General features: G+C 39.8%; 3 protein-coding genes and 2 long non-coding RNA genes across 5 annotated transcripts; 2 read left to right on the top strand and 3 right to left on the bottom strand.

The window, feature by feature from the left end:
- Positions 1-1,591: 1,591 nt before the first annotated feature.
- On the top strand, positions 1,592-3,394 carry LOC148695092 (uncharacterized). Its single transcript, XR_015965689.1, has 4 exons — positions 1,592-1,998; positions 2,092-2,368; positions 2,489-2,555; positions 3,210-3,394. It is a non-coding gene; the product is annotated as an uncharacterized LOC148695092 (long non-coding RNA).
- A 639-nt stretch (positions 3,395-4,033) lies between these two features.
- On the bottom strand, positions 4,034-4,657 carry LOC148695091 (uncharacterized). Its single transcript, XM_088698305.1, has one exon. The coding sequence runs from the start codon at positions 4,655-4,657 to the stop codon at positions 4,034-4,036; it is 624 nt and encodes a 207-aa protein (XP_088554431.1).
- A 1,739-nt stretch (positions 4,658-6,396) lies between these two features.
- Positions 6,397-8,169, top strand: LOC148695090 (uncharacterized). Its single transcript, XR_015965743.1, has 2 exons — positions 6,397-7,729; positions 7,903-8,169. It is a non-coding gene; the product is annotated as an uncharacterized LOC148695090 (long non-coding RNA).
- Positions 8,170-17,106: 8,937 nt separating this feature from the next.
- Positions 17,107-17,517, bottom strand: LOC137717078 (uncharacterized). Its single transcript, XM_068456391.2, has one exon. It carries the CDS (start codon positions 17,515-17,517, stop codon positions 17,107-17,109), a length of 411 nt encoding a protein of 136 aa, XP_068312492.2.
- A 3,198-nt stretch (positions 17,518-20,715) lies between these two features.
- On the bottom strand, positions 20,716-21,162 carry LOC148695089 (uncharacterized). Its single transcript, XM_088698304.1, has one exon. It carries the CDS (start codon positions 21,160-21,162, stop codon positions 20,716-20,718), a length of 447 nt encoding a protein of 148 aa, XP_088554430.1.
- Positions 21,163-25,858: the final 4,696 nt, after the last annotated feature.

The raw sequence follows: 25,858 nt of genomic DNA, 5'->3' as shown, positions 1-25,858 counted from the left end.
TACTCATAGTTCACTTACGGGTAATGAGATGCAGTTGCGAGAAATGTGAAGTCTTATTCATACCAATTATCTTGAGAAAATTGGTGGGAAAAGACAAAGAATCGATGTCCAGTCGTTGGAAATTACTTAGCCAATCGTTTAGTACGTGGAAAGACGCCTTGGCACAAACTAGTAGTAATATTTGAAGTGGGGAAAATTACTCGGATCAGGTAACAATATTATTTATTTGATACCCAAATTTACAATTAAAATTATTTTGTATTATTTTATAAATAAAAAAATACTAATATTTTATTGCCTATTGCAAGGGCTATTGAAGTGTAATGGTGGAGATGCAAAGGCTATTGCCAGGGCTATTACTGTTCATTAAGGGCAGTTACTGTTCATAAGGTGGATTGAATAGTAAATAGCTTGGGGGGAGGGCTCCAACGTTGGAGTTGCTCTTATAGAGGAAAAGAAAATGTGTTTGATATGAGCCTCCTCCTCTTGTGGATAGGTTGATCTTTGAGGATGCTGTTGGGTTTCCTCATACCCGCTTTGTTAATAGTTTTTTCTTGGGTCTTTTGACCCTCAATTTTACCAAAAAAAATGAAAATGTCGTTTGCAAGTGACATTTACCAGTAGTAGAAATGAGTTATGCTATTGTGCTTAGGCGTAGGTTCAAACACAATTAACTTTCTAATTTAACCTTTAACCAGTAACCACTATAGTCTTTTCAAAAAAAAAAAAAATGTCATTTGGTTACTATTACTAAGTGTAAAAAAAAATTATCACCATTAATTTTTTGAATTTAATATCAAAGTAAGAAATAAAACATAATTTAGTTAAAACTCAATAAAAACTTTATTATTTGGCCATATATTATTCGCATATTTTTGTTTTGGCTTAATTAATGATAAATTTTAGTGTTATTTTAGTTCTGATCTCTAATCAACTAATTAATAGAATGAAACCTTGTTTCTTTAATATGGGTACATATTATATTAAATTTTTTTGGTGCAAATTAAAACTAAAAAGAATATTGGTACAAACTTATAAAATGGGTACAAATAAAAATAGAAACATATTGAAAATATAGAAAAAGATATACTTGGAAATGATTAAGAAGTTTTTCATTTTAAAATTAACATATAATGACAAGTAAATAATTTAATATTCAAATAATAAAGTGGACAAAAGACAAAGGACCTTAATCAAATGTGACGATCCGTCCCTAATTTTCCATATAATTTCCTTCTTGAGTATGTAAAATGACGATTATGCCCTTATTGGCAAAGTGGAACCTGACGTGGACATAGTTATTCGACTTTTAATTTATTTTCCCTATTATCATAATTAAATAGTACTCATTGTTACGAATGCGTGAGCATGAGTTAGGCCTAAGTCGGAATTGTGACGAAAAAGTTATGCTTAGTTAAGGTACGTTAACTACGGGTAGAATTGTACACGTGTGTGTTAATTATGTAGTGTTAGAACTACTGTTTTTTATAAGAAGACAGATTTCGTGTACCTTGAATTATACAAAAATCTTATCACTTTCTCCCTTTAAAAAAAAGGGGTCCCGTGACCTTATCTCACTACCAATCAATCACTCTCCTTATTTCTCTCACCCAATCAGACAACTTATCTCTCTTTCTCTACCTCTCTCTCTCTCTTGTCCAATCAAAAAACCTCTCTCTCTCATCTTCTCATTCTCTCATCTTTCACGCCTTGTCTCCTTTCTTTGCAATAACCATCCGTACAAACCAATCCTAAAATGGTGACGTTTTAAGCTTCCAACTCGGAGCTCCGACTTGGGCGTGAGTTCCTCGACGACTTCATGTTCGTGTTACAAGATTTTGGAAGATTTGGAAACATCCACACAACTCCTCGAGGTCTCTAGTTCAAGCTTAAAGGTTAGCCAACGTCGAAACACGCAGTTTCAAGGAGTTGAAAATAGGTCCGAGAGCTTCGAGCTAATTTCAGTCCATTTCCGTCCACTTTTTGGACTTCCAAAAGGTATAGACTTGTTCTATAAACTTCATTTCCATATAAAGTACATAAAAAATGGTTGAGAAATGAAGAAGATATGAAGTTTTAAAAATTTTCCAGAAATCTAGCGACTTTTTCCAGAATCCGGCGAACCAGATAGGGGAGGACAACCAGAGAAGAAGGAGAATATTCCGTTAAAGTTAACGGAATATTTTGACATTGTTAGGTAACGCCGTTAGACTTAACGAAATATTCAGTCAAATTTGATGGAATATTCCCTGGGAATTTACCAGCGCATGCAAGGGCATGGCCTGTGAGTGGGTGCGCATGTGGCCACAAGCTGGCGGCGCGTGAGGGCGCGTCCGGCCTTGTGGCGACTAGTGGTTGTCGTGTACGGGTCAGTGACATTGTGTAGAATGTTTTTGTATATTTAACCTTCGTTTGAGCAAACTATGGGTGATTTTCCCGGCCTTTTCGTGTATGTCCTAATTAATTAGTGTAGTTGTTTCTCATATAGGAGAGAATTACCCCGATGAGGTATGTGGACAAGCAAGGCAAGGAAGCTACGATCTGATTACATATCAGTGAGTAGGCATTTGTTTTTATATATTATATATAAAGTTTTATAGTTTCCACAATTGCTTTTGGATTGATTTTACACCTATCATGCCATCTTTTATTTAATTTTAAAAATTACCATCATTGTTGAGATTTATATATTGTCATGGCATTTTCATATACATTATACTTGCTCATCATGCATGCTTGCACCGGTGTAGTACCCGCCTCGTGCCAGGGCCTGGCTTCACGTATATGTTCACATCGCACTGCAAGCTTACCTTGGATCCATTGTAGGTGCTAGTCCTATCGTACATGTAGCAATAGGGAACTCCGACTCGTATGTGATGCGCCTAGCACCAGTCTTTACGTGATTGTAGTACTAGAACGTATATTATGATTACACCCAATCCTGGTCATGTCAGAATCCCTCTGCATCAACTTGTGTGTTAGCATAGATTGATGAGCATCTGATTTTCTTATGCTACAGTTGCGATATTATGGTTAGCTTATTTATGGAATTATTGTTGATTTGCATTTGATTTCATACTTATATGTAGTATGATTTTCTGGAAACTATAGATGTGTTTACGGCGAGGGGTTAGTATGTTCAGAAAAATAAATGTGTTTTATAAACCCTTGTTTTTGCCCACTCACTCTTCTGTTTTTTGCCCCTCCAGAACTTGGTTAGCTGAATTCTTTGTCGCGTACGAGGAATCTCTGGCAGTTCTGACATTTCCATAAATAAATGTAGGAGCTTATTTCTTGTTGTGTAATAAGTACCTTAACTAGATTTGACTGTTCTATTTATGTCGTACTGTCATCTATGCTATGAACACTTATGTTTTATGGGTCCTCCCCATTACTGCGCACTATCTACTTTAGATTAAATAAATGTTAGCTTTGGTTTAAATTTATCCATATTTTTATGCTTCACTTTCCTTTTTAATTACGTCACTTTCGGGTGTCGGCCAGCATGCCTCGACCCTGGTCGAGGTGTGTCATCAAAAATAAAAAATAACAAAGATTTGAATTAATGAGAAGTGAAAATGAGGGATGAGAACCTAATTTATCTTATATTTTAATAATTAGGTATAGGTCAATGATGAAGGCCGCATGACTGTCATTTTTTCAAAATAAAAGATATTATATACACTAAAGGGGTGGGAGGAATGGGCTAAGCCTCACAATAGGCTAGCAATAATGTGGTTTAAATTCGTATTTGACGAGAATCGAATCTAAGATCTCTCACTTACAAGTGAAGAAGAATATCATTAGACCGTAGTACTAAGTGGCCACATGGCTATCATTATATGTAGTTAAAACTTGATTCTTCTATCCTTCTCTCTCTATGAATGCCACATAAGCTTTAAGCTATTATAAATAATTAGAATTTAATTTTTAATGCTGGAACAACATCAACAAGAACACAATTGCTTATGCTAGAAAATCTTTTATTAGAGGCACAATAAAGTTTTTTTTTTTGGTCAAACGGTAGACTTTATTAAATACTAATAGAAACGTTTACATATTTCGTTAAAATATTAAATAAAAACTCCGGACCCAAAGCATCCCAACGGAAAGCACCTCCATGTGAGGCAACATATGAAGCCATAGCGTGAGTAGCGGCATTTCCTTCCTGCTTAACAAACACAAACCTCACCCTTCCTAATTGAGACACCAACAACCTAATATCATAAATAAAGCACTCCAAAGTACCATCAATCGCATATTCCCCATTAAGCATTCGAATGAGCATCCGAGACTCTGATTCAACCTCCACATCCTGACATCCCAACTCAATACACACCTGCACCGTAGCACGTATTGCAGCAGCTTCTGCCATTGCCGCTGTAGTGAAGATCAAGCCTCCCACACCTCCAGCCGCTTGCAGCATCCCAGCAAAATCCTGCAGTACCCACCCATAGCCACCTTTTCGAGTCGTCCCACACCAAGCCCCATCAAAATTGATCTTTAGCACTCCAAACGCTGGTCTCCTCCACCTAACCGGTTGACCCGCAAAGTTCACTGCGTTCCCAGTCTCATGTTCTCCAGTTTCTACCCTCTTACCCCCTTGACCAACTCGAAATTCAAGGATTTGCTTCCTGACCAAGTTAACCATCTCCATAGGATTAACAAGGACTCCGTTATTTTCGTTCAATTGACTCATTAAAAAACACTTGAATACTTCTTCCGTTGCTAATCCAGAAACGCTTTGGATTTTCACAAATGTTTTTGATTAAGGAGTAATGGTAGACAAGATAACATACGAAAAATTCCCATTCCCAAATTACATGTATAGACAGAGAAAATTTTCAAAATATTCGGTACTTAAACGGGTACTGTATGTGTTATAATACTAGTGGAGAGATACGAAAAAAAGATATCATTTTTTTGCTTATATTAGGACATGTAAAATACTGCTTGAATACCTTATACTTGAAAAAATCTCTCATGAATGAAGTTCATTATACTTCTGTGAAAAAGAAAAAAAAAAAAAACAAGTAGTCTAGTCTCTCTGGATGTGACTTAAATTCGTTGAACATGGGAATAATGTGTAGTGCATGGTTTACAGTAATAGTATCTGGCTATATTGGGTGTGTATGTGTAACATTGGCGGGAGCCACAAGCTCAAAGTTTTTGACCTATATATATACACAGACACAGTGAGGTGACGGTATTGGATGCACTACACCATCGTTATTCATTTATCTATATTCCTTTTGGTTTGATTTGTACGACCCGCGAATCCAGTATTGGATGCACTACACCATCGTTATTCATTTATCTATATTCCTTTTGGTTTGATTTGTACGACCCGCGAATCTGTCAAACCTTTTCTTTTTGTTAGGTACGACCATCAATCAGCTAGTCTAGCTTATCAAATTTGTAATCACTTTACTTGCATGGCTCATAATTAAAATTATTGATGAGGTATTATTTAATAGAAAAAATGTTTGAAAACTTTGAGTTTTAACGATAATGACAAAATAAAAAGTAAAGTGAATAGTACCAGGATTGACTTTTTAGTGTAAAAATGTGGTTTTTTATTAAAGTGAACAGTACCAGGAATTTTTCGTTAAAATTCTCTTATTTAATTTGTAATTTTTATTTATAAATTTAATTCTCTAGCATTACTCATTATTTAAATTTGAAAAACTTAGTTTGAAATTGTGATAGCGTTGTTTGTATTAAAAGTTAGAACATTAATATTAATTTACTTTATATAATACGTATGCTAAATTGATTTATAAGGGAATGAAATAGTTATATTAATAATGAGATAATAAATAATATTAGTGGCCATTGGCCAAACGGAACCATCACAAAGATCTAGGGTTCGTTTGTCAAGTGCTTCTAAAAGACTGAAAATACTTTTAGATAAAATGTTTTTAGAACCAAATCTTAGTTAAAAAATGCAAGTTAATTATAAAAAAAACATTTAAAGTACTTCTAGCAAGAAACACATAACTTGTGCTTTTAGCAGGAAGAACTTCAAGTGCTTTTAGAACCCAAAAACATTTATTCTAAAAACACTTTCAGATATATAAAAGCACTTACCAAATGAGTTAATAATCATATTATTTATTTATTTTTGAACAAACAAAATGTAGGCACAACCTTTGGTCAAGGAAGCATCTTAACTATTTTATGTTGGTCTCATTATTCTAATACGATTTAGGTTTGATGATGACGGTTACCATGCAAATGCGAAAGGTGTGGGCCGCTAGACCAACTATTTTATGTTGGCACAACCTTTAGTTATGAAATTGTGCGTTGCTAGTCCAACTAGTAATAATTGATAAACCAAGTTTGAATTCAATGGTTCCCGCCACAACATTCCCTGAAGATCGCAACCAAATCAGTAAACAGGAAGGCTGAGATAAACCTTATGTGTTGCAAGTGGTTTGATTTTAAATAGGTTATTTATCTTTTGTATTATCTGTAAATTATCCTTGGTTTGAAGAGTTTGTTCTGCACCCAAATACTACTTGTAATCTCTATAAAAACATCAAATGGAATATGCTCAAATCATTGAGCACACTTATCTTATATGGTATCATCCTCTCCACTGTCTCACGACATTTTTCCTTCTCAGTCCTCATGGCCTCTTCCGCTGCCACTCCTCTCCCTAATGTTTCTGCCTTCTTACCCTTGAAACTTGATCGTCACAATTATCCTTTGTGGCGCGCCCAGTTTGTCCCTTTACTTCGAAGTCGAAGCCTCATGCCCTTTGTCGACGGCACGTCGCAATGTCCACTGCCTTTTTTGATTGATGATGATGGTCACCTTACTGATGTCATCAATCCCCTTTTTGAACCCTGGATTCAGCAAGATCAGATGGTGCTTTCGTGGATCACCAGTTCCCTCTCTCCTCCTGTCATGCATGTTATTGTCAAGTGTGTTAGTGCTGCCGAAGCTTGGACAACCTTGCAGGAACGATATGCACCTTCCTCTCATAATCACGTTATTCAACTACGTGGTGAACTCCTCAACCTTCGTCGCGGGGACCTTAGCATTTCTGACTTTCTGGATAAAATTAATAATTTGGCTGACCAATTAGCTTTGTCTGGTGCTCCCATGTTTGATGCTAATTTGATTGCTACCATTCTGAACAACGTTGGCCCTTTGTATGAGAATATTGTGGCATTTATCCAAGCCCGTGAAACTCCCATTTCTTATGCAGCGTTGGAAGCACTGCTCCTCAATGCTGAAAGACGTCATCTCACATTTCCTTTGACTGAAGACACTTCTCTTCCTTCTATGACTGCCATGGTTGCCAACCGTGGACGCAGTGGTGGACGATCTGGTGGTGCCCGCGGTGGTGGACGCACTGGTTTTCTTCCTCGCCCTCATGGCAGTGCTGCGGGTCATTCTTAAGGTCGTGTAGGAGTCCTTGGTGTAGGCCCTTCTTCTGCAGACCGTCATCCTCTCCGGTGCCAAATCTACTACCGCAATGGCCATTCTGCCATCACTTGTTACAATCGCATGAATACCGCCTATGAAGGCCGTGTTCGCAATGCTTGCCTCACGGCTTTAGCTGCTCAGACTCCTCGTAGTGCCCTTACACCCACTGCTCCAACAACTTGGCTGCTCAATTCCGGTGCCAATGCCCACATAACCAACGATCCTGGCCAACTCACCAATGCACAGGTGTATACCAGCTTTGATCACGTCAATGGCGTTAATGGTGGTCTAGGTTTGAACATTTCTCACATAGGAACCTCCTACCTACACTCTCCCATTAAATCTTACACTCTTTCTAATACCTTATACTGTCCCAATGCTTCTTAAAATATCCTATCTATCAATCAATTTTCTTCTAACAATGATTGTTTCTTCTTCCTTCACCCACATTTTTTTCGTGTTCAGGATATCCGAACGGGGAAGATCCTTTTATCAGGCCGGAGTAACACTGGACTATAGCCATATGCAAGTTTCAATTCCAATAAAAGCCATTGATGATTGTGTCTGGCATTCAAGACTTGGTCATCCATCATCTTTTATTTTAAAGCATTTAGTGTCCACTAGTCAAATGCCTCTTACTAGGCAGTCTTTAACTTCTGTCTGTCATTTATGCCCTCTGGGCAAAAGTAGAAATTGCCTTTATCTAATTCTATATCGCATTTTCCTTTACAACTCATCCATTCCGATGTATGGACATCCCCAACTTTGTCAATTTCAGGATTTCGTTACTATGTTATTTTTATTGATGATTATTCTCGATATACTTGGCTATATCCTTTAAAATTAAAATCTGATGTGCTTCCCACTTTTGTCAAATTTAAAACTGAAATGGAGAACAAATTTCAACGTAAAATTCAAACTTTTCAAACGGATGGAGGAGGTGAATATATTAATAATCTTTTCAAAAATTACTTGGAAACACATGGTATTCATCATCAATATACTTGTCCTCACCATCCTGAACAAAATGGTATGGCAGAACGAAAACATCGTCATTTGGTTGAAACTGGACTTACTCTCCTTGCTCATGCATCCATGACTCAAAATTATTGGGCTGAGGCTTTTCATATAGCTAATTTTCTAATCAATCGCCTGCCAACCAAAGTTCTCAATCTCACTTCTCCATACACGAAATTATTTCAATGGGAACCATTGTATGAATTTCTCAAAGTTTTTGGGTGTGCATGCTTTCCATATTTACGTCCTTACATGTCTAATAAGCTTCAATTTCGTTCTAAGACATGCATATTTTTAGGTTACTCACTTCATCAACTCGGGTTTAGGTGTCTTGATCCATCAACGGGTCGTGTTTTTATGTCAAAAAATGTCATTTTTGATGAACAGTGTTTCCCATTTCAAGAAATGTCCAGTGTTACTCCACCTGCGTCTCCCATACCTAATAGTACTTCTACTGTACTTAGTCCTCTTGAATTATTTTTCCCATCTCCATCCTCATCACATCCGACCCCTACCCTACCCCACACCCAACTTTCTCTATCTCACATCTCCAATACACAACTCCCCACCTTTTCTGACTCACTTTCCTCTCCCAATGTCCTTTTATCTCCATCCTCACCTACACTACCCCAAGCCTTAACCCCTAGTTCATCTACCCTACCCCACACATTAACCCATAGTACATTTACCGTAACCCCTACCTTAACCCCTAGTCTATTTACCCTACCAGCTTTTCAATCCCCTATCCTCTCCACCACTTCACCCGTGTCCACTTCACAACCACTCCATACCATGGTCACCCGTGCCAGAGATGGCATCCATAAACCTAACCTAAGTATGCCCATACCTCCACCACTAACGTTTTGACTGAGCCCACTTGTTACACTCAGGCTCACAAATTTCAGGAATGGAGAACTGCAATGGCTGACGAGTTCAATGCCCTTGAATGTGCTGGCACCTGGTCATTGGTTCCATACCACCCTTCCATGAATGTCTTTCCCAACAAATGGGTTTTCAGAATCAAACGGAAACCGGGTAGTTCAGTTGACAGGTTCAAGGCTCGATTGGTTGCAAATGGTTTTCATCAACAACCTGGCCTAGATTATGGGGACATATTCAGTCCCGTGATTACTCATTCCACCATCCGTCTCATCATTGCTCTTTCAGTATAGTTTGCTTGGCCCATTCGACAACTGGACCTACAAAATGCTTTTCTCCATGGTTCTCTGTCTGATGAGGTCTATATGAAACAACCCACAGGTTTTGTGGATTCTCAATTTCCAACACATGTGTGTAAACTGAAACGCTCTCTATATGGTCTCAAGTAAGCCCTAAGGGTGTGGTTTCACTGTTTTTCCAACGACTTGGAACATCTTGAGTTTGTAACTTCTCAGGCGGATTCCTTTCTTTTTGTTTACTGTCATGGTTCAATTCGAATCTACTTACTAATTACTCATCATAGGCAATAATATTCAGCGCATTGATACTTTAATACGGGACATGGGTCCTGTTTTCTCCATGAAGGATCTTGGTCCTTTACATTATTTTTTAGGCATGGAGGTCCATCGGTCTAGTTATGGCATGCATTTATCTCAGTTTAAGTACATCATGGATCACCTGACATGCATAAATATGCTTGATTACAAACCAGTTTCCAACCCTGCCGTCAGTGGCAAACACCTTAGTCTTTATAATGGCAAACCATTGTCAGACATTACTGAATTTCGTAGTGTGGTCGATGCTCTTCCGTATCTCACGTTCATACGTTCGGATATTGCGTTCTTTGTTAATCAAGTTTGCCAGTTCATGCACAAACCTACCACTACACACTGGATTGCAGTCAAACGAATTCTTCGTTATTTGAAATCCACCCCTGACCATGGTCTCGTTTATAAACCTGGATCTCTAACTATTTCTGCCTTTGCCGATTCAGATTATGTTGGAGATCTGATGATCGCATTTCTACTGGTGGATATTGCATCTTCCTTGATTCTAACCTTGTCTCCTAGAGTTCCAAGAAACAAAGAGGTGTTTCTCGTTCCAGCACGGAGTCTGAATATCGTCAGCTTGCAATTACAGCCGCAACAATTTCATGGTTTCGCAAACTATTTAATGACCTTCATCTCCGCCTTTCTCCCCAAAAGATCTGGTGTGATAATATTTCTGCCATTTCCATGGCCTCCAATCCAGTCTTCTATGCACGGACCCGTCACGTAGAAGTGGACTTCAGGTAGGCTCCAATCCAGTTTTCCATTTCCATGGCCTCCAATCCAGTCTTCCATCTGCGAGAAGGTTACTTGCTGTGAACTTCAGGTGGGCTATGTTGCTACCCAAGATTAGGTTGCAGATTTTTTGACTAAAGGCATGTCTACTTATCGATTTAACTATCTTCTATCCAAGCTTCCTGTTCGCCGGCGACCGCTCAGCTTGCGGGGGTGTGATAAACCAAGTTTGAATTCAACGGTTCCTGCCACAACAATCCCTGAAGATCGCAACCAAATCAATAAACAGGAAGGCTGAGATAAACCTTATCTATTGCAAGTGTTTTGATTTTAAATAGGTTATTTATCTTTTGTATTATCTGTAAATTATCCTTGGTTTGAAGAGTTTGTTCTTCATCCAAATACTACTTGTAATCTCTATAAAAACATCAAATGGAATACGCTCAAATCATTGAGCACACTTATCTTATAATAATAAGGGCAGAGATAGAAAATTTACGGCCAGTGGGCTAGCTAAGAAGTATAAAAAAAGTTGATTTTTTAAAAAATGACTATATGTTAATCTTATAAGCAAAGCTCGTCTAATTATTTTATGTTCATCAACCTTTAATATGGCAAATATATACATAAATAAAAAAAACAGGTTAACACACTGCAAAACTTTTTTAAACAGATAAAAATCATGCATAAAATAATTCAAAAACTGAAACATGCAACGAGTTGCTTTTAAAAAGAATTAAAAGCACTATTAGAGTAAGTAATTATTGTCACGATTAACCATAAATGAATAGTATATGAAGTGTAAAAAATATTTTGTTAGGAAATAAATAGTATTTAGTTAATGAAGTAAATAAATAAATAAAAAATACATGGGCTAATAGTGAGATGAATATAAAAATAAGTGAAATATAGGGAATAATTGGTTTGTACCCACAAGGGCTATACCTAGACTATAGCCCAGAGTAGCCTTGTACTTGGCTCCACCCTTGAGTAATAATTCGTGAATTATATATCTCTATATTGGAAGAGCGTATGTACCGTGTGTGGAGTTCTAAATTGGTAAGGAGAAAATAAATAAATAAAGGCTCCAGAGCTAAAACAAGAAGATCAACCATGAATGATGACATTGTGTAATTCGGAGAAAACTAAGTGTTCATTTGTACAAGTCTTAATCTTCAAGTTTATAAGTATTTCTTTCCTCATTTATTATAGTTCACATTATTCTTGTACATTTTTGTAGTTATTTTTTTTTTTATAATGATTATTGTTGCACTTCTCTGGTGTATATTTCCATATTTTCTGTATATGCTCCAACATACCAACAACTCGTATACTCACTCAACAAAAATTGACCAATGATAATGAGTGATTACATATAGCTTTTCTTATTTTCTTATTGTTTTTGGAAACTTAAAAAAAATTACACAATAAGATCCTAGAAAAGTTACAGAACCAAACATGAATGATCATATATATTTCCTAATCTATAGAGGAAATGTTGGATGAAAGGGATTCGGAAAGTATGATACAACATTACAAAAACATGTAAAATGGACTTGCAAACGACACCTTCTAATGACAAGTTAGTTACTCCCTCTCATAATGCTCATATTGTGGATGCAAATTTCCGCCTTCTTTTCCTTGGACGAAAATGCACTTGCAAAACAATAACACCTAAGATCAAGGCTAAGAGCTTCATGTGCCCATGATGAATGGGAAGGCTTTGGCCGAAGAGTCTCCGATGCCAAAGTTACAATTTTAGAGAGAAAGTGTTTAGAGAATTTCTGGAAGAGATTTGACTTAGGTTTTTGGAGAAATATAGGGCTATATAAGGGTGTGACCGGCCCTATTTGGAGAAATAGGGACCAGCCACTTATGGTGGAATTCTTTCTCTAATTGCAAGATATATTATGTCAAATAATATCTTGCAATGAATTTGGTAACTAATCAATTAATTTGGTAATTAATCCCAATTTGAAAAGAATAATTGGGAGTTCCCTTGTGGGTGAGGATTTGATGAGGAGTGATGAGACGGTTTTGAATAAATACCATTTTGATCACCTTTGACCTCGATTGAGCCGTTATTGTCCGTTGCATGCACGTGGGAATCCCAGTGTGTCTCAAGGGTAATTTTGTCTTTTTCACCCATGAGTCCATGTGTCACCTCCATAATTTTCTTGATTATTTTTGGCTCCACAAATGTCCCCACACCTATTGGGCTGCTTGTAGGAAAGGGTAGCAAGTGTAAAGATCTTCTCTTGTTTTAGGAAACATAGGATTGTTTCCTATTTTGATGTAGAATCCCTCTTTAATTGGAAATTAGATCCTTCTAGGAAAGGGAAATAAATTACTTCTAAAGTCTATTTAAGTCCACCTTAAGCAGATGATTAAATCAACTTCAGAGAGCAATTCATTCTACCCTACAAGAGAAAGAAAGCTAGAGGATATTTATTCCCCTACCCCTGGCAGTCTTCTACACTTGCTTGTGCAAATGACCGTCTTCGTTGCTTTCTTCGTCTTCACACCGCACCAAGGTAAGAAAAAATTAATTTTTCTTTGTCTTCGTAATTTTTTGGGAGCCTTGGAGCTTGAAATTTGGCTCGACGGGGGTCAAGAAGGTGTGAAAAGGTGGCTGGAAAGCCACGACATGGCTTCTGTGGGTGGCTTGCTGTTGTCGGCTCAGTGCTGCGATGGCTAGCTGGGTTAGAAGCGGCTTGGCTTGGGCCAAGCTAATAGGGCGCTAAGGCGCTGGGCTGGACCTGGCATGGGCCAGGTTGACGATGAACTGGGCTGAGGTGGCGTGGGCCTCAGCCTTCTTTTCTTTTCCTTTTCTTTTTTTTTTTGCTTGGTTGGGGCCCGTGCTGGTATAGGAAGAAGGGAGGCTCAGGCCTCTTTCTTGGGTTGGATGGTTGGGCTTCGGCCTATGTGAAAAGTGAGAAAGGGAGGCGTGGGGGCACTAACCCCCCTCTAATTGAATTATGACGCGAGGCATGTCGGCCGAGAGAGAAAGGACCAGGCCGTGGGACTTAACGTGGTGACTGGGTTCCTGCGATCTGGGCTGTGGCTTAGGTTTTGGGCCATGGAGCCTGATGCGCCGATTGCTATCCTTATTATTATTATTTTTTTTATCCAGCCGTCTAACGAATTTTCCTCGTGTCTTCATAGAATTTCTTTGAGCATGTCTTCTTTAGGCCACAAGAATGATGATATTGTATCGCCGTTGTATCGTTAAGGCGGGTCTTTAAGTAAGGTGGGCTATTTCAAGGCTGTTCACTTCAAAATTAGTTATGCTGCGATCTTGCCATAGGCTTTTTGATCATTTGAGCAAAGTAGATCATGACTAGGCCAAGGAGACTTTGGAGATAAATGGAGAATGAGAGTCTGATTCTTCCCTTGAGTTGCGTGTTGCGACGATTTTCATCACCGGTAAGTAGACTGCTTAGTCTCTAGACTGCGTTGTACTTTTGTTGAGCTGCTTTCTGATTTACTGATTGTCCTCATTTACTAATGTAGATTTGAAATTTGGCTTAACTCCTAAGACTTCTCCAGATATGAAGAATGTTCATGTTGCACTAGGTATCCCTTTAGAGTACCTTGAGTGGCGTTGGCTGCGTAGCCCTCTTCGCCGGGAGAAAGGTGGGCTGCCCCCAAGAGAGGAGATAAAGAGAATCAAGGTAGAGGCATTCGCTCGTCTGATAGCCGTCGTGGTGCCTTTTGCGAATGAAGGTGGAAAAAGAGGTCTTCCCTACCTGCTTTAGAGATGCCGACTGAGAAAGATGAGGTTGTTTGTTGCTAATAAGCTTGTGATTGACTTGACTTCTTCTAAGGGGAAGTAAGATAAGGCAGCTAGATTTGAGCCAATGACGCTTGCTGTGCCAAAGGTGGCTAGTACGATTGCTGATAAACGTTCGTCGGGGGCTAAGTCTGGTTCACCTTTGGAGAGACTTGCCATTATGAAAAGCAATAAGGTAATTTATGCTGCTAGAGTGGTGCTAAAACCTACTCCCCTCATTTCTAAGAAGGCTGTTAAGATTTGTGCACTTTTGAAGCCAGATCTGCTTGAAGACATGGACACGTGTGCCAAGCTTATTGATGACATTAAAGGGGTTGTTTGCCCAAGTTTCTTTGCGAAGCATGTAACCGAATATAGGAGGACTGCTCTGCTTGCTATGATGCAGAAAACAGGGATTGTAGTAGCCAAGTCTATGTTCTTTGACTAAGAGGATACCAAGGCTACCAATGAGGTGGTAAGGACTGTGGCAGCCCAAGCTTATTCCTCGGCCGAAAAGATCAAAAGGTTGGAATCTAAGTTCGTCGCTGTGAAAGGGTCTAATATCTTTACCTCCACTTCTCTGCAGCTTAAGACCGTTTGCCAAGAGATCGTTGATTTAAAGACTACGCTTGACGTGATCCAAGTTAAATATGAAAGTGCAAATAAGGAGATTGGTTGTTACATACCTCAAATTAAAGATCTTGAGCGTGCCTTTTCTAAGTTTTGTTTAGCTGCTTATGCAAAGGATGAATAATTGATTGCCACTTATAATCAAGCGATCCACTTCAAGAAGGTCATTGATAGGCTTGAACCCCAAGTGTTGGAACTCCAAGGTTATCAGTTGAAGAGTGAAAAGGCTAGGCTTGAGGCTTCGCTTGTTCAGAGTGAAGCCGATTTCTACAAGCTGGGTTATGTTAATCATCTTTTTGGTAGACCGTTTGACTTTGAGTTTGATGGGAAAGACTTCGAGACCTTCTCTATTTCTTCGGAAGACTTGCTTGTCTTTACTTTTGAGGCTTCCATTGGTGAAGTAGTCAGAGAGGTTGGTGCCCAGGCTGGAGCAACTATGGGTGAAGCATCGGATGATGTCGCAGCTGAGTGTGTCGCGGTTACTGAATGTGTGGTGACTAAGTAGTCGTGGGATGTCCAAGCTGCTAAATACTAGTCTTCTAGGCAGCCTTCAGGATTTTATTTGTTTTCCTTGTTGCTTTTTACTTTGCTTGAACTCCTTCGACCTTTGCTAGTTGTTTACCAATTTTGCTAGAAAATTTAATAAACTTGCTTTCTTTATTTTTCTTTATCTTTGCTTCTTTTGTTCATGCCCAACCTTTGACCTTTAGGCAAGTAGCAGGCGTGCTACTTTTCTATAAACAAATAGGTCTGCGTAGCCTATGCAGCCATGGGTGTTGATGTAGAACTTTTGCAAAGTTGTTACCCATAGGGATGACAGCCGGATGCCTTACTTTTAGAAGCAGACGAGTCTACATGACCACTTGGCTTTCTTTAATCCTTTAAGCTATGTGGCCTGCATCACAATGTACTAAAGATTTTTGGGTTATGAAATTCGCTAACCTTTCGTATAAAAAGTACACGGTTGTATGGAATTTGGTAAGCAAAGGTTTAGGAGAACTCCTTGCTTTTTATGTAACCAATTTCGTGGGTTGTGTAACAAGTATCACAACACTCTAGGAATTAGTGTAAATCTTAAACGATCATTTCACGCTTTGGCAGAGGTGAAGCTTATCACCTACATAGCATGTCGGTAGTGGATAAAGCTTTGTATACGCACGTTAACTTGTTTAACTTTTCACAAAAATGTGTGGCTGTATAAGTTTAGCGTGACTTATTGCTCAAATGGCAAACCGTAGGTAGTCTTCTCGAAGCTGTAGGCTACTTTAGTGCACTCGGTAACAACTTTAGGGTTCCAAGGTAGTCGTCCATATGGCGTACTGCGTAATGTGCCTTATCCATCTATGAGGCCTAGTTCTCTACAGATTAAGCCAAGAGACCCAAAATCCTTCAGTTAGCTAAGCCTAAAAAAGACTATTATGGCTACTTCTAGGAATCCTGGTGCAAGCCATCGTGCACCTAGTTACACTAGGGCAGCCCGACTCATCCACATCTGGATATTCGGAGTGTAAGTTTATCCTCCCATATTGGAGACCAAACCCATATGGGTGTTGGGGAATTGGTTTACCCTCTCATACTGGAAAGCATGGTTGGTCCCCAATAGGGTGCAATTCGTGAGATATGTCCCTAAGAAGGGCGTGGTCTTCTTTTGAAGTGCATGAGTGATCAGTTCTTATAAGCATGTAGCCGAGCCAAGTTGTAAATTACTTCTGAATTCTTCATTGAAAAACGAACGAAACGAACGAAAACTTAGCTGTAAAGTAGGAACTACATAACAACTGGATAATCCTCGGCTTTATGAGGTGGTGCCCGTCTAGCATCTTAAGTCTTCTGGTTTTGATGCAGTGGGAGGTCACGTATGGTACTTCCTTAGATTGTAGTTGTTCCACTACTTTTCGATCTCTTAGTCGTTCATGGTGGTTAAGGTTTAACTATCTTTGCCGCCTACTATGCTAATTTTGTACGGACCTTCACAGATGAAATCCATCTTTTTGGAGCCTTTTCTGCGGGCAGTGATGAAGGCTTTTCTTAGGAATAGATCTTCGGGCTGAAACTGTTGGATCTTGGCCCTTTTGTTATTGCTGGAGATAAGCTGTTGCTGATAGGCTGTGACGGGGTGATGACCTTCTCGTGTTCTTTCTCTGCTAGATCTAGATTTGTGGCCATCTCATTTCCATTCTGCTCAATGCTTGGCAGTAGAGTGTTGATACTTGGCACAATGATATTGGGATGAATGAATTCTTCTGAACCAAATGCCAAAGAGAAAGGAGTCTCACCGGTTGCTCGTCGTTTGGTTGTGCGATACGTCCATAAACATCCAGGGAGTTCGTCTGCCCATTTTTCCTTCTTTTCGGAGAAGGATTTCTTAAGGCAGTCGAGAATTGTCTTGTTTGATGCTTTGGCCTGTCCGTTGCCTTGGGGATACCTCAGAGTGGACATGTGATGCTTGATGCCATATTTATGGAAGAACTTCGCCAAATCTTTGCCTACGAATTGCGGGCCATTGTCCGTGACGATGGATTGAGAGATGCCAAATCAACAAATGATGTTCCTCCATATGAAGTGCTTTATGTCTGTCTGTATTATGGTTGTCATGGGCTTTGCTTCCACCTACTTGGTGAGGTAGTCAATTGCCACGATCATTATGCCTCTGCCCCTAGTAGTGGACAACATTGGCCCCACCAAGTCGATTGCCTACTGCATGAATGGCCAATGACTCGTCTGTGGGTGTAATTCGTTGGCAGGTAGTGTTAGTACAGGCTTATAGCGTTGGCAGTTGTCATATTTTTGTACTAATTCCTTAGCACCTTGAGTCATAATAGGCCAGTAGTAGCCTGCTTTAAGAGTCTTCTATGTTAAAGATTGGCCTTCAGAGTGATTTCCACAGACATCTTTGTGGATTGAACTTAGAACCTTTAGGTTATCGAGAGGTGCTAGGCTCGGAGATGTGGTCTAGTGTAGGATCTTCGGACGAAAATGCCGTTCCACATGTAGTAGTGTGTTGCCTTTGTTTGGAGCTTTCTAGACTACAATTTTTCTATGAGGAGCGTGCCATTGACCAGGTAGTTTATAATGGAATCTTGCCAATTTGGAGTTATACTAACTTGTGACACCTTAGCTGCTGGCTCCACCTCTATGTTTGGCTTGTTTAGATATTTCACCAGAATAGAGCGTTTAAGTTGGTGGTCGACGGTGGAACCTAGGCCGGCTATCACGTCCGCGTAGAAATTTTCTGCCAGCGAAACTTGAATGAAGGTGTAAGTCTGAAAGGCCTTAAGTTGCTTTCGTACCTTTTTTAGGTATTACGCCATCTTTGGATGTTTTGCCGTGTACTCCCCAGTAGTTTGGCTGGTGATTAGCTAGGAATCAGAATGGATCGCAAGCTTTTTTATCGCCAAGTCTTTTGCCATTCAGAGGCCTGCTTGTAAGGCTTTGTACTCTACTTCGTTGTTGGATGACTTAAAGCCTAGAGTGATTGCCTGCTCGAGCATCGAACCATCTGGGGTGACGAGGACCACGCCTGCTCCCAAGCCCTTATAGTTGGATGTGTTGTCAACATGTAAATGCTAGAAGTCTCCAGAAGGTGGAGTAGGTGTGTCTGGGGTGTGTTCGGCTGCCTTCGGGGTGTCGTTGGGCTGCTCTGTTGCGTCACCTAAGCTAAGCGTGAATTCTGCTATAAAGTCTACCAAGGCTTGGGCCTTTATTTCCATGCGAGGTCGGACAACTAAGCTGTATTGGCCAAGTTCCAACGCCCATTTCATTACTCGTTAAGAAGTGTCCGAACCATGTAAGATTGATCATAGAGGATACTGAGTCATGACAATGACTGTATGAGTTGAAAATATGGTCTGAGCTTTTGAGCCACAACAACTAGAGCCAAAATTAATTTCTCGATCTTCGGATATCTAGTTTCCGCATCGAGAAGAGCTCTAGAAGTGTAGAATACAGGTAGTTGGACCCCCAACTTTTCTCATATGAGGGCAAAGGTCACGGCTACTTGTGAGACTACCAAGTAAATATATAAGTCATTTGCTACTTCCGGCTTGGATAGTAAGGGAGATGATGTGAGATACTTCTTCAGGTCTTGGAATGCTCTTTCACACTCATCATCCCATTTATCTCGTTGTGCCTTCTTGATAGCCTTGAAAAAAGGCTTGCATCGATCAGTAGATCACGAAAGAAAGCGGAGCGCGGCTGCTCGTCTGGTGAAGCTTTGTATCTCCTTTAAGGAAGTTGGAGATTTCATCTCTAGGATTGCTCGGATCTGCTTGGGATGTGCTTCGATTCCTCATTGGGTTACTAGGTACCCTAAGAATCTGCCTGAAGATACTCCAAATGTGCACTTGACGGGATTGAGCTTCATCTTGTACTTTCTAAAGATGTCGAAAGTTTTCGCCAAGTTGCCAACGTGTTCTGATCATTGCTTGCCCTTCACCATGATGTCATCGACGTAGACCTCCATGGTTACTCCAAATTTTTTCTTGAACATCATGTTTACCAGTCGTTGGTAAGTGACTCTCACGTTCTTGAGGCCAAAAGGCATGACCTTGTAGTAGTAGATGCTTCGCTCGATCATGAACCCGGTTTTCTCCTTGTCGGGCTCATGCATGGCTATTTGGTTGTAGCTAAAGTATGCATCTAAGAAATTGAGCAGCTGGTTCCCAGAAGTTGAATCTACTAGTAGATCAATTCGGGGAACTAGATAAGGATCTTTTGGGCATGCCTTGTTAAGGTTGGTGTAGTCTACGCAAACACTTCATTTACTCTTCTCTTTCTTCATTACTAGCACAACGTTGGCAAGCAATGCTAAGTGTGCTATCTCTTCTATGAATCCGGCCTCCAATAGCTTGTCGATTTCCACTTCGATGATCGCTACTTGTTCGGGTACGAAGTATCTTCGTTTTTGGATTACCGGTTTAGCAGTGGAATCGACGTGCAGCTTGTGGCAAGCGATCTTGGGGTTGATGCCAAGCATGTCAGAAGGTGACCACGCGAAGACGTCATAATTTTTCCTAAGGAAAACAGTGAGTTCCTCATTTTCCTTCGGGCTCAGACGTGGGCCGATTCTAGCAGTTTTCTCTGGCTACTTGGGATCAAGAATGATGTGTTCGACGTCCTCTTCGGGTTTCCACCCTATCTTATTTGCTGGCACATTGATTTGGACACCATATTCTTGATCCGTATGCTATGATTGCCATTTGGACCTCGGTAGCCTTTACAGGGATAAAGGTCTTTTTTTTGACTCCTTGAACTTGTTTCTCTAGATTTGTAGCATGTTCCTAGCTTCTTTTGACTTCAAATTCGTCCATCCACCTTGCTCCATATGCAAGCTATCCATTCCAAGCCCAAAACTGCTCTAAATAGCTCCAAATTGCACTTTCTTGCCAACTTTGTCATTTAAACCTACAAACACACGAAAATAGCTTAAATCATTATAATCAATAGAAACTAACTTACCAAATGCAAAGAAGCAAGCTAACAAAGTCGCATAAATATGCTCCTATCAAGTACTTGCACAGTGCATCGTCCAGATGTGACTTGGTTAGACTTGATTTCTCCTACTCCTCCTCCCGGGATGCAGAATCAAATTTTTTAATACTTGATGGAGGTTACGGAGTCCAGCTTTATCTGCCAAGGTCATCCTAGAATCCCGTTGTAGTGAGACGGGTCGCTTGCTATTGTGAACATTTTCTTTGAGACAACTGGCAGTGTTCTCACGTCAAGTGTGATGTTGTCGATGGCAGTCGAGGTGTGTCCGTTGAATCCGGTGAGTACCTCTGCTCGGTGTATAATTGTGTTTTCCAGACCCATCTTCTGAATTACTGAGAGCTGAAGTAGGTTGACCGCACATCCATTGTCAATCATCATCCTGTTGACTATGGCATGGGCCAGTTGGACAGATACTACTAATGCGTCATCATATGGGAAATCGACACCTTTAGCATCCTGCTCGGTGAAGCTAACAATAGGTCCAGGTTGGGTGTTGACTGCCCTGACTTGTGAGACTAGTAAAGCTTCCTGGATCATTCCTCTTCTTAGAGTTGTTGGTGGCCCCCAAGTGCTTGGATTATGTGAAGATGCCATTAATCTAAATCGTCTTAGCGGGTAGCTCTTCGTCGGCATTTGCATTCCTTTTAGGTTGCGTAGCTAGCTTGTCCAAGTATCTTTCATCTCTTCCACTTTGAACAGGTCATTCATGATTGTACACAAAGCAACAAGACCATAGGTGCGTACTACACAAAACACAAGGGCCTCTGGGATGAGCGTGATGCCTTATGTGTCATCCCATCCTGCACCTTTAACAAGGCACAGTTATTATGGGTCTTAATGAAACATATGCTGCTGTTTGAGCACAGATATTACTCATGGATCCATTGCCCACCGTTAACAAGGCACAGTCACTCATCCTGCAAGATGAAAAGCAATGCACCCTCTCATCTGGAAAATGAACCATACTTGATGCTATTGCCTTTATTGTTCGGGATAATACCCGAAATTCTGGGAGAAATTTCACACCAAAGAATCCTTATTTGAAGTGTGATCGATGTGATACAATTGGTCATACTTCAGAAGCATGTCGATCACATCTCAAATGTGATTTTTGGTGGTTGGAAAGGACACACGATCGATTATTGTCGCAAGCTCAAGAAGTCCAAAGAAAAAGGAGATGTTCAGGACTGACGTTCATTCTCTTCCAAAGCCAATCATGTTCAATCCAAGGAGGAAACACAACCACAGTCTAGTCCCATCAGTTTAACACCAGACCAATACCAAAACTTGTTAACCTTGCTTGGTAACAATAAATCGCCTTCTATGGCTAACTTGGTTGGTGGTTCATCTACCATCAGTAATCTCTCAGGTAAATCATTTTGTGGTATTGTACTTTGGAAAAATATAGCTTGGATTTTGGACTCTAGAGCAACAGATCATATTGTATGTTCAGCTAGCTTGTTCACCACTTATTCACCAGTGAAGGACCGAAGTGTGTGCCTTCCTAATGGCACAATAGCTCCTGTAACACATATGGGGAGCATTCAATTCTCCCATCATCTGACCTTACATGTTCTTTGTGTTCCCTTATTCCAATTGAACATGATCTCCATTAGCGCACTTGTAAATCATTCAGATTATATCGCTATATTTGCTAAGAATATCTGTGTATTACAAGACCAACGCTTGGGGATGATGATTGGGATGGGAACTAAGAGAGGGGGACTCTACTACCTCAATATCACAGAAGAGGTTATGTGTAATTCAGTTGGCACATTCAAGACTTGTCTTTCTTCTTCTCACCTTTGGCATCAACACCTTGGGCACCTTTCAAATAAAATTTTGAATTTAATTTCACATTATGTCAAGAACGTTGAATTTTGTGAGATTAATGATTGCTCAATTTGCCCTTTAGTCAAACATACTCGTTCTTCCTTTTCCACCGGTTCTATCAAAACTCATGCATCTTTTGAAATGATTCATGCTGATATTGGGGGTGGTTATCATGTTGTCACAAATAATGGGGCTCGGTACTTTCTCACAATAGTTGATGATTTCACTCAATGCACTTGGGTCTACTTAATGCACAAAAAATCTGAAACATTCAAATACCTAACCAGTTTCATTAATTTAGTGGAAACACAATTTTCTGCTAAGATCAAGGTGCTTCGCAGTGATAATGGTCTTGAGTTTACCATGGCCAAATATTATTCTGATAATGGCATTATCCACCAAACAAGTTGTGTTGCTAGCCTCTAACAAAATGGGGTAGCTGAGAGAAAGCATCGTCATCTTCTCAATGTTGCTAGAGCTCTTCTTTTTCTAGCACATTTACCAAAACAGCTTTGGGGAGATGCCATTTTAATGGCCACTTATCTCATTAACCGTACTCCTACTCCATTGCTACAAGGAAAAACATCATATAAACTCCTCTACCACAAACAACCAGCCTATGTTCACTTGAGGGTATTTGGTTGTTTATGTTTTGTATTCACTTATGACAAGCGTCTCACTAAATTCGATGCTCTTGCCTTACGATGTATTTTTCTTGGTTACCCTAATGCCCAAAAAAGATATCGTCTCTACGATCTCGATAAGGGTAAAACTTTTGTTTCTAGAGATGTTATTTTTTACGAGCACATTTTTCCTTATCCTCTTTCAACCATGGATTCATATATTGTTTTACCTATTACCTATGATACCATAACATACATTGATGATACGGTTCTCCCTGCTCCTCATTCGTCTCCATCCGACGACAATGGCCCAAAGTCTCCTCCTATTAAGGTAACACCACCATCGCCTCCTCCATCCATTGAAGCTCCAACACATCCTTCGCGATCTACACTAATTACACAGCCTCCAAGGTATCTTACAGACTATCATGTTGAAGTGTCCCTTTCCTCTCGTTCCCCCTCGTTATCAACCTCTGCTTTGGTTCGTACCACAAGTATTTCTTATCCTTTGTCAGATGTTATATCTTATGATCAACTATCACCTCAACATTGTGCTTTTACTGCCTCCATCTCGTTGAGAATAAGCCAAGCTCTTTTTCGCAGGCTATACAACACTCCAAATGGCGTCTTGCAATGCAACAAGAACTTACTGCTCTTGAAGCTAATGGAACTTGGTCTCTTCAACCTCTACCTCTTGGAAAGAAACTTGTCGGCTGCAAATGGGTGTATAAAATCAAATTTAATCCCGATGGCACGGTTGAACAATACAAGGCTCGATTAGTCGCCAACGGTTATAGTCAAATAGAGGGCCAAGATTATCGTGAAACATTTGCTCCTGTTGCTAAACTAGTCACTATGCGTATCTTACTTGTCGTTGCTGCTACTAAGAATTGGCATCTTCATCAGTTAGATGTCAATAACGTTTTCCTTTACGGTCTACAAGCTTCACAAATCACTATACGGTCTTAAGTAAGTCTCTCGACAATGGTTTTTGAAGCTTTCTGTGACACTCAAGCAAGCTAGGTATCAACAATCTAAAGTCGATTACTCATTATTTGTTCGTACCCAAGGTAGTACATTCACTGCCGTACTTGTTTATGTGGATGATATCATTTTAGCAGGAAACAATTTGAAGGATATTGAAGCAAGGAAGTTATTTTTGAAGCGGCATTTTAAATTAAAGGATCTTGGTCAACTAAAATACTTCATAGGCATTGAAGTGGCTAGATTAACCAGGGGCATTATACTTTCACAAAGGAAGTATACATTGGAGATTCTAGAGGATGCATCTTGTCTTGGTGCCAAACCAATGCCATTTCCCATGGAACAAAACCTGTCCCTTAGCAAAAATGATGGGAGTTTCATTGATGACCCATCATCATATGGAAGACTTGTTAGGCGTTTAATCTACCTAACCATTACAAGACCGGACTTAGCATATGTTGTGCATATCTTGAGCCAATTCATGGACAAGCCAAGGATACCACATCTGGAAGCAACTCATTGAGTTTTGCGTTACATTAAGCACTCGCCTAGTCAAGGTATATTTCTTTCAGCGACAAGCTCAATACGGTTGAATGCTTTTTGTGATGCATATTGGGCAAGGTGTCCAAACACTATATGTTCTACCACTGGATATTGTATATTTCTTGGGAAGTCATTAGTGTCTTGGAAAATTAAGAAACAACCAACAGTGTCACGATCTTCAGCAGAAGCAGAATATATGTCCATGGCTGCAACATGTTGTGAAATTACTTGGTTAAAATACATTTTGGCAAACTTAGGAATCAAGCATACACATCCCGTCAAATTGTATAATGACAGTCAAGCTGCCCTACACATTGCTTCAAATTCAGTTTTTCATGAGAGAACAAAGCATATAGAAATTGATTGTCATTTGGTTCGAGAGAAAATTCAAGAAGGCATGATCAAAACAGCACACATATCAACTTCACAACAGCCAGCTGATATTTTTACTAAAGCCTTGAGTTCTTCTCAATTTTCAACTTTACTCGGCAAGTTGGGAATCAATAACATACATTCCAACTTGAGGGGGATTGTTAAGAAAAGGGAGTAAGTCAGCTAAAGATTTAATATCCTAATCTCTGTGTATCATGCTTAATTGATAAACCGGTGAACAAAGAAGGTTTTAAGAGACATATGATAAACCTATGGCGCCCAAAAACGAATGTGGTGGTGGCTGATTTACCTTTGGATTCAATACCATGCAGGAACGTACCACCATGTTACGAGAATGACCATGGTTGTATAACAAGCACTATCTACTGGTTCTTGGAGAGGAGGATAATTTGGCATATCTTGCTACGATCCAGCTATATTTCCAAGAATTCTGGGTTTAGTCTAAGGGTCTACCTCTTTGCTATATGACACGTCCAATAAGGAAGTTCTTAGGGAACCTGTTGGGAAAATATGTTCTTATGGATCAAAGTAGAAAAGAGGAATAGTTTGGCAACATTCTGCGAGTTCGGGTACGAATGAATGTGAGGAAACCGTTACAACAATATGTGGCCATACAATTGGAAAACGCGTTGTTGAATATTGATGCTCGATATGAGAAATTACCGTTAACCTGTTTTCTTTGTGGTATGATGGATCATGTAGAGGACCAATGTGAGCGTTATGATGGCACACATGTGGATGCTAAGGCTAAACCTTTTGGCAGATGGTTCCAAAATAATGTGTTTGAGAAAGATTATAAATGCCCTGTAGAGAAACGGTTTGGGCTTGACTTTGATAGAGGTTGGGTGATGACTGCACCGCTGTCGGAGGACTTGGACGATCTTATGGATGAAGTTGCGGTAGAGCCTTTGATG

Source organism: Pyrus communis, chromosome 8, assembly GCF_041283825.1.
Source record: "Pyrus communis isolate YQ-2024b chromosome 8, ASM4128382v1, whole genome shotgun sequence".
NCBI lineage: Eukaryota > Viridiplantae > Streptophyta > Magnoliopsida > Rosales > Rosaceae > Pyrus > Pyrus communis.
The sequence above is the reverse complement of the archived record's forward strand: the minus strand, read 5'-3'. Positions and strand labels throughout refer to the sequence as shown.